Here is a 12,663-nt window from a genome sequence, read left to right on the forward strand (position 1 = left end):
ATTCTATAGAGCCTCCTATAGCCAGTGGATGTATGTCTGTTTGCTTGTTGCTCTCCATCTCTGTTTTTCTCTCAGTCTTGCCCCCAACCTCAACTGGAACAGCAGAAAGCCTCCACCCGAGTCTGGTTCTGCAGGTTTCTTCCTGTTAAAGAGACATTTTTACCTTTCCACGGTCTCATCTGCTTTCTCAGGTGGAATTGTCATGTTTTTCTCTGCAAAGGTACCTTGAAATGACGTGAGGAATGACTGTGGGGTGTTGGCATAGAAATACAACTGAATTGCTGTGGAAATCAAATGCTCCATACTGCCCCCTGCTGGCACAAAGCGACACACCGAAACGATATACTTCATGATTTTATTGAACACTACTTTGTCAAATGTTACCATGTGTGCAAAGATCAGCAGCTCACATTGTTTACATACAAAATGAGAACACACTGGCATTATTTAGTAATTATTAAAATGTTCTAAAAAAACAAAACAAAACAAAAATCCCAAAAAACAAAACAACTAAGACTAATTGGCTTGTTAAAGTAAGAGCATTTTGTGACTTTCCATTTAGTCGATGTTAGGATCACGGCATGGAATTACCTGCAGACTTAACAACCTTGTGGTTTGATTTGATGGCTGCTAATGTTCCCTCCATGACCGCGAGGTGCTGTCCGGGGGAGGCATGTAAAGAAACGCCTGTGAGAAGAATGAAGCCCGCTGCCAACGCGTTAGCAATAAAACAAACAAACAAAGTTGTGTAAACATAGCAAACGATAATGACACGCCTGTAGAAAACAGTGTAACATCAGTGCGAGGGCACACGGGGACAAACATTGTTTCCAGCGCCGGCAGCCAGTTCAGGGTGGAACCGCCTCACGGCCAACCGGCCGTCTACTGCAGAGCTAATGTTGACAAACGGCAGCAGTAAGTGTGGATGGCAGAGGGGACGGACCGTGTGGCGAGTTCAAGACAACACGCTGCCAGATACAAACAGTTTCCCTCGCTTCTTAGTTTGAATGCCGCCACCCTGTTTGTGGATTCTGGAACGTCGGTGTGGTAGTTGATTCACGCTGATTCACATTCTCCACCTGCGCCCATCCGCAAAAAAAGGAAAGTCCCTGCTGGTGGTGAACCGGGGGAAGTGTTGCATTACCCCGGTGTGAGTGGCAGGATGTGCATTGAAAAAAACTTAACAAGTCTACAGTGAAAAGATGCCAGGAGGAAGGTGGTATCAACCACATCTCGATCAGATAAACGGCATTTACTCTGTACTTACTGCATTTGATACTGAAGAACACCAAATGCAGGTCGATTCATGCATTTGAAACGTTCAGTTAGTTCTTTTCACTAAACAAGTGGTTCTCATATGTTAACCTGGTAGAAGTGTCCTTCACCAGGACCAAAGTTTCCCATTACTATAATGTACAGATGATATACAGAGTGACGGCATAAAAATGGAGGCGTTAAGCCTTTTTAGTCTCAATGCAAAGTGAATGGAAAGAAGAGAAATTGGGATTTAGCGTTGGACTGAAGCCACCTTTCAATAAACTTCATCCGGGAATATAGATGTAACTCAATATTTCAGCTGCAAAGTGAATCTGGAATCAATCTTATGGGCTCTAACTGCACAACGCGACCACTGAACTGCTCAACCTCTGAAAGGCAGCGTTTCAGGGAACATGGAGGATCAACTGTGAGAACGATTAGTGCAGACATTTTATTTCTGGCTGCCTTGAACAAAGAAACAAAGAAAAAAAAAGAACACGAAAAGGCAGACAGACAGACACCCGCTGTGGCACATCTTTCTCTTCAGCCTCCTTGCCGTCGGCCTGGATGAGTGGTGTGACGCAACATTTACGCTTTGAGCAGCAGCGTCTTTTCACTGCTAAAACCTTTGGCCGCGTGCCTCGCCGGCTTGAAAGTCTTTCATCAGTTTGCTTTGGTCTCCTCTTTGAGCGTCACCCTCCTCGTGCTGAACCCCTCACAATGGGGGGTGGGGGGGCATATTCAGTTTTTGAAGGCCCCGTAGCGACTGGCTTTGCTAATGAAGTTCTTGAGCAGGTCATGATCCATGTCTGCAAAGGCCTGAGTCTGCGTGACAGCCGTTAGGTGGTTGACACAAAACTTGAAGCAGAACTCCTCCAGGTCCTACAAAATGAAGAGGGCTGTCTGGTCAGTGCGGAGGGGTGGAACCCGACTAGCTACCGCGCCGGCCTCCCGCCACCACTACCGCGTCCGCCCGACAGTGTGCCGGGCCGCTATCAGCTTACCCGCGCCTCATACTTGACGGCGGCCGAGAGCAGAGTGACGGCATTGTCCTCGGAGATGCCCCTCTTGATGGTTTCCTGGCACAGCCTCTTCAGCCGGGTCTCTCGGTAGAACGTGGCCAAATCCAGCAGCCCTGCAAGACCGGCACTGGGGTGAGCGGGTCTCAGCGCTCCAGGTCCAGGAGCCAGCCCACCCTGGTAGGACTTACCGACGGCGTCTTCCGGCGGCAGGTTAATGGTGTCGGTGTAGAGATACTCCAGGAAGGCTCGGTACACCAGGTACGAGAACTGGTGGACCTCGATCGCGTCTTCGTCCGTCTCGTTCAGCAGCACGCGGAAATGCTCGCACCTGGGGGGGAAACGAGAGAAGGGCCGCTGGAAACTTTTCCCGATTGCACACACATCTGCTCCAGATTAGATGCACTCAACCTTGGCTGCTGTTAATTTCCCAATCAAAGTGGGTTAAAAAAAAAAAAAAAAATCAAAACAAACTATTCTTCTGGGAAGTTCAAATGAACATGAATTCGTATTCATAATCATTTCAATGGAACGCTCCAACATTTGCAAAAACACATTGGGACAAAATGCTGCATATTAAAAGCTGACATGATGATTCCTGAAACGTGGAGAATGTAGAATATAAACCTTCCTGGACATACATTTGAGGTTAACTGGTCCATAAGTTGCTTGCAGGAAATGAATCAGAGTGGGTTTCGGTCTGTGATGGATGAGGATGAATAATCCTTATCGATATTCACATTTCAACATCGACACCTAAGGAAAACAGCTTTGAGAGCGACAGGTTGCCATATCTGCATTTTCAAGCAGAATCTAGACATTTCAGAGGGATACATATTTTCTCTGTGTGTTAGGTTTGTCAGAAGTACTCTGTATGTAAATTAGATGAATAATAATAATAATAATCCCCAAAGCCTAATAACAGTCAAAAAATAAATAAAGTATTTATCTTGAAAAATGTTCAACATTTATACTTAACAGCCAAATCTTACAAGAGTAAAGAACAGCACTGATAATATAGTGTATGTTATCATAGAGGGACTTTCATTACAGGCACAACGAATAATTGATGGCGTTATTTTAAAAATGTTATATTGCAATACTGGATCTAGAAGCAGTGTACATTGTTCTGGATGGCCATATTGCGATAACTGGTGTTTCTGCGTAGCTGGCTTTATCTGGGAGAGCCTGGATTCAGATCCTGTTGTTGTGCCGACCGCCATTAGAAGAAGCACTGCGTACAGAACCAGGATGTCCTCTTGAAAAGAAACACTTCACCATTTCGTTTTTACAAACGCTTGAAAGTTCCCTCACTGCTAATCTGCACTGGATCCAAACCATCCAATCACAAACCACCTTCAGATTCCAGTGCATTTTGTTTGCATTGTGATCGTACCAAAGAGTACGTTTTTGTTTTTTTGTTTTTTGTGTGTGTGAGAGCATGTGCACTGAAGTTGACGCCGCAGACAGTCCGGCTCCTTCCTCCTGACGGTGCAAAAGAGCAAGGGGAAAGGAATGCAGATACCTTGTGTTTGGACTGCAGTTATAAAAAGAAACGGGAAACAATAGGCCCGCCTCTGCTTCCTCGTGACTTCAGCAGGAAAGACGAGGGAACTGTTGCACAGTCGAAGATTAAATATAGTCAAAACGGCTAACGAGCAGCGGGTTTGTGTTTCATTTACCGTCAAGGGGGAGATCTCACACCGAGGGTCGGGAGGAGAAAGTGTGTTTTTTTTTTCTGCCTCAATTTGTAAGTTTCTGTAATCATGATGTGCTTCTCTTCCCAGCACCAAACATTCTGAATGCTAATGATCTGGCACGAGCTGTGAATGTGAAATAATACACCCCTGTGACCAAAATGAAAGTCAGGATGGAGAAGGCTCGTGAGGGGAACAAAGGAAAACTACTTTTTTTTTTTTTTTAAACAAAACACAATCGGCACACGGTTCCAGTTGCACAAAGGTCACTATGAGCACAAAGAAAAGTCATTCTTGAGTAGGTTTTGTCACATAATGACCGCAACAGGCCGTCAAGTTAATTTCAAACATAGGAAAACTATTAGTTTTAAACAAAAACGAGTAATTTTCCAGAACTGAAAGTGAGAAAAATCATCATTACAATTATTAAACGTTTTTGCTGAACAACTGTGAAATTAACCGACATCCATCTTCTAGAACTGCTTTATTCAATGTTGGGTCGCTGGTGCTGACCATGGACAGTCTGTCACAGCGTAAACACACACAGAGACAACACCACCCATCACAGGCAACTTAAAGTCACCAATTAATCCATTAACTCAGTGTTTTTCAACCTTTCTTGAGCCAAGGCACACTTTTTTCTTTGGAAAAATCTGGAGGCACACCACCACCCGAAAATGTTAAAATGTTAAACTCTGTAGCCTATATTAACAATATAAAGTCATTCTTATCAAAGTTTTATCAACAGGAATCAAATAAATACAGAAAAAAAGTATTTCCCAATTTCTTTTTTTAAATTTTTACTCCCTCAGTGTGAAACCTGGACCTGATGGATGAAGAGCTGATATCCTGGTTAGATTCTTCCTTTTCAAAAACTTCTCCATCACTGTCACTGACATAGTATTTTGATACAAGATGGGAGCAGCAGGTGGTGGTGATTAACCAGACTGACGTCTTTCAGTTTCGATTTCAACGGCAAAGTTCTGTGCTGCCATCTATTGGCGAAGAGTATTTATACATGATTACTCTGCAACACACTGCCGGCTGTGAGAGCAAATGATTTTTAGAAAAAAATGTGAAATTGGATAATTTCCCACGGCACACCTAACTAGATCTCGTGGAAACACCACTGTGTCGCGGCACAGTGGTTGAAAAACACTGCATTAAGTGACACTTGCATGCGTTTCCTCTACCTGATTTTCAGCAGGGCTTTGTGGACATGGATGCACTTCCCATCCACCAAAAACTTCAGGTCGGAAATTTCTGGGCTGTCAAACTCTTTCTTCAACGACTGAGCGACTGTCAGGTAGTCGTCGCCATCTGGGGGAAACAAAGCAGATTTAGACGGCGTTTCCAAAAAGTTGCGTTTCCAGCGGCTCCGTGTAAACAGACACCAAAAACATAATTAAAAGAAAGTTGTTATCGTGTTACATACATAATGCACGTCCCAGTGAATAGTGAATACTAAATAGTATTTCCATTTCTGTCCCCGGGGGGGGTGGGGGGGGGGGGGGGGTGGCAGAAAATAGTTGAGAACCACGGAGTTAACCTGATGCACCATACGACTCGCTCTATGAGACGTTACTGAAAAGAAATGGTCAAGAATGACTAATTCAGTTGTTGTTCTTTTTGGAGGCGAACAGTGAAGCAGGAGATAACGCGAGAGGCCTGCACCCATGAGGGCGCCCATCATTTCAGCGGTTCTGTAATTGAGCCGACTTCATTAGTGTTACAAAACAGAGTGTAAACAAAAGTGAAAGCTAATGCCCCTGCGTTTGAGGGCCGAGTTCACATAAACACGTTGGCCGACACAAAGTGGAAACAGAGCTTCCTGTTTATTTCTGAGACGACTTCCAGGAATTTACACCTAATGACACTGGAGGTATGTCCCCGCTGAATCATTATCTCGGCCTGGTCACAGGCTAAATGTGAGAAAGAAGTCAAATGGCGAAAAGTGGGACTGGATGATTGAGGCCTTCGAAGGGTGTTTCTGCAAAACGCCCTCACCGACTGAGAGGAGGTGCCACGTGACGGCCGGCGTGGCGAAGCAGGCGAACACGTCGTCCGTGCTGCTGAAGTGGGTGAGGTGGGGGCTGGCCACGGCCTGACCTCGACACTGACCCCACATCAGAACCTGCCCGCTCTGTGTCTTGGCGGCCGATGTGTGACTGGTGTGACATGCCGCCACCTCCACCATCCTGGTGGGGAAAGAAAAAGGAACAACGTTCTCTACTGAAGCGATGGACGTCGCCTCAAAGCCATGCTGTCAGGGGGTGAGTCCGTCACAACACGCACGGTGGAGATTTAAAATAAATAAATAAATAAATAAAACAATGCATGCGATTTTGCTAATCTTCTCGACATTCCACCAGGTTGCCTTCGGTGATTTGCTCAGCGGTGTGGCCACAGGGCACTCACCTCTCCTTGTCGGTGTTGATCAAGGTGGGCAGGGCTTGGTTACTCTTGTTGCCAGTTCCCAGCTGTCCGTACGAGTTGGCGCCCCACGCATAAACAAAGCCCTCGTCGGTCAGGGCCAGTGTGTGCGCATAGCCACACGCAACCTGCCCGGAGAGTCTGCGTGAGCTTCGCGGCGAGTGACAACAAAACGTAAAGTCAGCGTCTTGGTGGCCTCTACCTGCACGACGTTGATTCCGTGCAGGGCGGCGATCCTGCACGGGGTTTGCTGGTTGCCGTTGTTGCCCAAACCGAGCTGTCCGTTGCAGTTGTAGCCCCAGCCGTAGATCTGCCGGCAGAACGCAACAAAACAGGTCTTATTTCAGAGTTCTTCCACTTCTTTCCTCACTTTTCTGTGAATGAAACTCCGTGGTGTGATTAAAGCGACGGTTGTAAGTGCGATGAACGCGAGTTCTCCCGCCCGATGTCGGGGGAAGAGATTTCATCCCAGATAGAAGATTCCCAGATATAAGACTTATTATAATCAGTGAATTATTAATTATTTGTAGCATTTCTGTGATCTAGGATGAATAGTAATGGATTTTTTTTTTACACACACACATCGGAGGAAGTAAAAAAAAAAAAAAAAAAAAAAAAAAACCTGATTTGACAGTTTTATATCTGCCTTTTGACACTCTTATCATATGTTGCTGCTGCTAGAACAGTGAATTTCTCCACAGGGATGAATAAAGTATCTATCAATCGCTTTTTAAAAAAAACAGATTATCATCTCTACTTCTTGCTGGATTTTATATGAACATGTTCATAGGATCTTATTGAAGCCAGAAAACATGAAATCCCAAATAAATTTAAAAAAAAATAGAACAGTGTTTTGATTTCCTGTGTGGCTGCAAACAATGTTTGACAAACCACTTTGTGTTGAACATTTGCAGCCCGGTGTCACCTATTACCTCTCCGTTGTCCAGTACAGCCATGGAGCAGAGCTGACCGCAGGCGATGTTCACCACCACTTTGTTCTGCAGGCAACTGCTGACCCGGCGTGGTGTCGGCTGGTTGGCGGTAGACCCCGAGCCCACTTGCCCCGAGTTGTTGTACCCCCAAGCAAACACCTGAGCACACACACACACACACACACACACACACACATACACACACACACACACACACACACACACACACACACACACACACACACACACACACACACACACACACACACACACACACACACACACACATGTTGGCAGCCCCGGGAAACTCAAAGCAGAGGCTAATTCCGAGCAGGGTGGAAGAAGCTACCTCTCCATCTGTGGTGAGGGCGATAGTGTGGTGGGACCCACAGGCCACTTCTGTCACCCTCTTGTTCAGGAGGTTGGTGGACACCAGCGCTGGGGTCAATCCGTGGTTGGTGGTCCCGTTCCCCAGCTGGCTGTAGCCATTGTGGCCCCAGGCGAACACCTCGCCATCTGCACAGCAGCAGGTAAACATTGGTTAATGTCTTATAACGGGATGAGAAGCGCCCGACTGTCACGATTTACTGTGCGCTGTGTCACGACCGGGTCGCTATCGATTGGCTTGGGTGTCCTCGTGGTGATCTGTGGTCTCCTTTTAAGGGGTTCTCTCTCTCCTCCCAATTGTGTGTGTGTGTGTGTGTGTGTGTGCGTGCTGTATGATTGGTTGATGACAGTTGTGTGACACCGGATTGGCGTCAAATGGGAAATGACTCGAAAGGTAAATCCTACATTTCAATTACGGATGCACCAATACCACTATTTTTTAAATGACAAGTACTGACCTTGAGCAACTTTCCAATACCAGTATATATTAAATGTCAAAACCAAAAATTCTTTGTTCCTTATATCAGTGTTAGGCTTTCATATATCTTATACTAGACATGAAAGTCAACGTATTGCAAGCTTTTGTTGGTTTTATCCATCATAACTGGAGCTAATAAGTCGTGAAAATCAAAAATATTACAATATTTGAAAAAACTAGATCCATTTCATTATTTTAATCAATCATCACCATTAACATTTTTTAAAATATGGCATGGAACTTTTAACTTTACATGTTACCATTGTTGGAATAACTGTTAAAGTGGACATATCATGTAAAATTCACTTTCTATGGTTTTCCAACAGTAATATGCATCCCCATACCTGGGAATGACACTCCAGAAGTGAAGAAAGTCTGTTGTCTCGTTCTCTGGCTTGTTCAATTTTTTCTAAGGTGTGTGCTCCAACGAGCAAATTGGAAAGCAAATCCTCGGTATCGTCACCAAGGTTATTAGCCAAACCCAATCCAGATAGACCCTCCTCCCTTTGACCCGCTGGCAAGCAGCCCACTCTGTGCACTCTGTTTTTTTCACCTTGCGACAGCTGCAGGTGTTTACCTGCAGTGGGAGGAAGATACAAGCGAAGATCCGAGCAAAACACGCCAGATGCACCGTTATTAATTGTCGCAACCAGCAGCTGTGTGAATTTTTACTGCCTTGGTCTAAGCCTGTGAGAACCCAGTGGATTACTTTTATTTTTAACGGGAATCTACAACACTTCTCAGCGCTATATATGTCGCTCCGGCACTTCACGGAGGAGTGTTTTCAGAACATGGGCCAGAACGAACCTGGATTCTCTGCAACTTCTAATAAAGCAAATGTGGGAACTGTAAGTAAAATATTCTGATTTATATGCCTTTATATCACTTTTCGAAGCGCCAAGCTGGTTAGTTTGCAACAGCTGATCCCACTTTTTTTTTGTTTATTGTGAGGTATTGCTCATGTCTGCAAAGTTGTGCTGATGGAGACTGTATATCAAGTGTAGGCTTTGTAGAGTCTGAGGTCTGTGTGTGGGCTTCACACTTGTGAGGTGATCTTTTTATTTATCTCTATAATTAAATGGGGGCTCAGGATATTCTGCTGTCCACTACTAATTATGATCAATTAAATTAGCCCATCTCAGCATGGCATGCACATAGTTAGATAAGTGTATAATCACTCAGGCTGGTCTGAATAGTAATTTATTTGGGGGGAAAAAAAAAGATTATTGTTCGAGAAATCTTGTTTTGTCTCATAATGAATGATGTGTAATTTTGCAGTCTGTGTTCAAGGATGACCTATGTCAGCAATGTTAGGGTTAGGTGCTACTTTTGGTGTCCTTCAATGAGACTCAGACTCAAAACAATTCAACCTTTAACAAGCTGCTGTCTGACTTCAGAGTTTGGTAAACTCCTGGTCAACCATGCAGAGGTTGTACTGTGTCTTTTGTCTCTTCTTGCAAGAATAATGCAATAAAATTGTCATAAACTTGATCAAATCACTCTCCTGTGTATTCTGTCTCCCTGACGTTTTCTTAACGCAGAAAATTCTCCTGACAATTACCTGCAGTGGCGATAACCACATGTGGTCCCGTTCCATAGCTCAGTGACACAATCTTCTTTCCACACAACACATCGATCCTGCGTGGCTCAATAGTGCTTTGAAGGTCTCCGAGACCTAAACAGCCGCTGCAGTTGGTGCCCAGAGCGAAAACCTGCAGAGACCAAACATAAGAGTCTGAAACAGTGTTTAGTCGTGTGGTCTATGGTGGTGGACCTGTTAACAAGAGGTGGGATTTGCGGTGAGATTTCCAGCTGGGAGTAGATTAAATATACATATATTGGGTTTTAATCAAGATAAAAATAAAAAAAAAAAACTCGTATGAAAATCTTTAGAACAAAATGTATCAGTGTTTGCTTAAATTGTATTAGGAATTAAGTTTCCATACACTGGGAAATGTATGTGATGCAAATTCATTCACAATGTATAAATAATAATCCAACAGATTGTCCAGCTTAGAAGATTTATTGATTTCTGGTTTATTCATTTCAACACCAACATGGATTTTCATTAAATATCCCAGTCGGCCAGGCTGAATGTGACAAGCTCCTTCATTTCAGGAGAAAGCCACAGCTCTGAGACCTCAGTATGCCTGCAAAGACAAACAAGTCAGCAAGGCTGGAGAGATGAGGCATGTATTACCAGTAGCATTTCCAGATGTAAATACTTGGTGGGGTAAGATTTTATTTCAGGTCTAGTGACACTACTGAATACCAAAGTAAAGTGGGTGAAAAACCTTTTACACAACATTATAACAACAATATAGGCGTTGAGCCCGTAAAACTGTTGCGCCTTGGAGCTAGCCGGCAGCTCTACCACTTCACCATTGGTGAGGCTATAAGATTAAGAGATTCTTAAAAACTTTTCCTCCCTCACTGTGTCACACAGTTTGTGACAGGTACCTCCATTTTCTCTGCTAAAATAAGAGTTTACAACTCATACTCATAAATAGCTTGTTAGCTTTAGCTGCTAACAAGCTGGCACTTGTGACGACTGTGAAGCAGTGCCTAAATCAGCACCAGCCAATCAGCTCTGAGCATCAAAAAGATGTTGTTCGTAGGGCTTCGGGCTTCAAGCCCCATGGGGCATCAAAATCACGTGATCTGAATGAATGGAGCCACAGCCTGAGCATGCACAGTTATACTTTACTGCATGCGATACACACAGCATGGTGAGAGAGGGGCTCACCCCACGAATGCACCATCGGTGTGGATCAGGAGAAAACACAACGGGAAACTGCAAGAGGAGATTAATAACCAGGGAGTACTGTCCTCACCCAGTAATTATGTGCTATATAAGAGGAAGTTTTATCTACAGACAATAGAATATTGTAGAGATAATCGTAAAGAATGAATAGCAAACTTTGCATGCAGTCCTTTCTGATGACACCAGGTGGGACTCAGCCCCCCTGCCCCTGAAGACCAGTCTCCACTGGGCAGTACACTGCTCCACGGGATAAAAACAGTGCTTGTTCAGGTATTAGGCCAGTCTGGCTAAAGATAGCCTCAGTCTATCTGCTTATCCCTCTTGCCTGGAGCTCCACCTCATATCATCCAGTGAGAGGCCGCCAGTGTTTTCCTCTCCACTTCGCCGCAATAAGGACATAAATATTATGAAAGTAGATTAGGTCCGTCAGTTCTTACACACCTTCGTATAAACAAAAGGATTAGCACACCCTAGTCCTGAAGTCCTCACGTTACCTCATCATTAACGGTGACATAGAAGGCTTCATTCGCAGCGCTGCCAAAGACACAAGCCTGTCGGATAAGCCGCAGTTCCTCAGGAGGAAGGAGTGCAAACACAGGCCATTTCCCCACGTCCAGCATACTACTCAGCTGTGAACAGGAGAGAGAAAACACACAGGGTTTGGTTCATGACACTGATCAACACATTTTGATATGACTTAAAAAAATAATAAAAAAATGCTGAGTCACATCAAGTAGCAATATTGTTGTGTTGTGTAAAATTAAATATGTAGGGTTTCTGGTCATTAAATACCCCCCCCCCCCAAAAAAAAAAAAAGAAAGAAAGAAAAAAGAAAAACTAAACTAAAAAAAACAAGGATAATGGAAATGAACACATCAGGAAGAAAATGAGAACGATGCATTGCTTCATCTGCACCAACAAAGGATGAATTCTCCACAAAGCAGCACTGGCAGCCTCTGGGCTCTGAACCCCAGGTTTCTGCAGGGATTGAGACACGCACGTCCGCTAACACGGAGACAAAAGTACAGGACACATCGACATTTTCTACTGATTCACTACAATGTTTATGCCATCGAGGTACCACAGAAGACGAGCTTTCCAAAATCAGTGCATGTGTCAACATGTGACGCAATGCCAGGTGAGAAGCATTGTATTAAGGGAAGCAAGAGAAATTGCAATGCAATGGTCCTTAAGTCCAACTTCTACTAAATTAACATTTGAAAATTTGCTGAATTAAATCTAGTTTTAATCTGACTACAGGAAAACAAACTCCTATCACGTGTGAATATTATACTTAACAAAAGCTAACTGGACTATGTCCAGATTAAAGACTGTTATCGTGCCGAAAATAATGGGAGTCAAAGTGATGCTAACAGCTTCCAACTGTTGACGTTACCTTGCTCTTCCTCCTGCTCGTAGCTCTCCCGTCGTTGTCGTTTAACAATTCGCAGTTAACCCGGGAATATGTCAGGCAGCGTATGTTGATGATAACTTCTCACACAAACTCATGTCGACGCTGTTTATTTATTTTTGGGGGGGGAGTTGTGTTGGAGGCAGTGGCTGTGCCTTGTTGGAGTTAGCTTCGACGGCCAACAGCGCCCGGAGATAAACAACGCTGCTTCACTTCCTCGTTGTCCTCGCGGTGCGTTCAGGGACAGTCGGAAAGCGGATAATCGAACCGGCACAACGTCGCAAT

At 44.4% G+C, this 12,663-nt stretch overlaps 1 protein-coding gene across 2 annotated transcripts; it reads right to left on the reverse strand.

Moving 5' to 3' along the window:
• Positions 1 to 341: 341 nt before the first annotated feature.
• On the reverse strand, positions 342 to 12,555 carry rcbtb2 (regulator of chromosome condensation (RCC1) and BTB (POZ) domain containing protein 2). 2 transcript variants are annotated; one of them, XM_080509576.1, is made up of 12 exons: positions 12,364 to 12,555; positions 11,462 to 11,596; positions 9,765 to 9,915; positions 7,688 to 7,854; positions 7,339 to 7,497; positions 6,609 to 6,716; positions 6,392 to 6,534; positions 5,981 to 6,171; positions 5,167 to 5,293; positions 2,468 to 2,607; positions 2,262 to 2,392; positions 342 to 2,139 (listed from the first exon to the last, which is right to left on the reverse strand). In XM_080509576.1, the coding sequence occupies exons 2-12, from the start codon at positions 11,585 to 11,587 to the stop codon at positions 1,999 to 2,001; spliced, it is 1,584 nt and encodes a 527-aa protein (XP_080365702.1). In that variant the 5' UTR covers positions 11,588 to 11,596; positions 12,364 to 12,555; the 3' UTR covers positions 342 to 1,998. The 2 variants fall into 2 exon arrangements, with proteins under 2 accessions (XP_080365702.1, XP_080365701.1); XM_080509575.1 differs by having other exon boundaries at positions 2,262 to 2,607.
• Positions 12,556 to 12,663: the final 108 nt, after the last annotated feature.

The sequence above is a fragment of the Blennius ocellaris genome, assembly GCF_963422515.1.
Source record: "Blennius ocellaris genome assembly, chromosome: 2".
NCBI lineage: Eukaryota > Metazoa > Chordata > Actinopteri > Blenniiformes > Blenniidae > Blennius > Blennius ocellaris.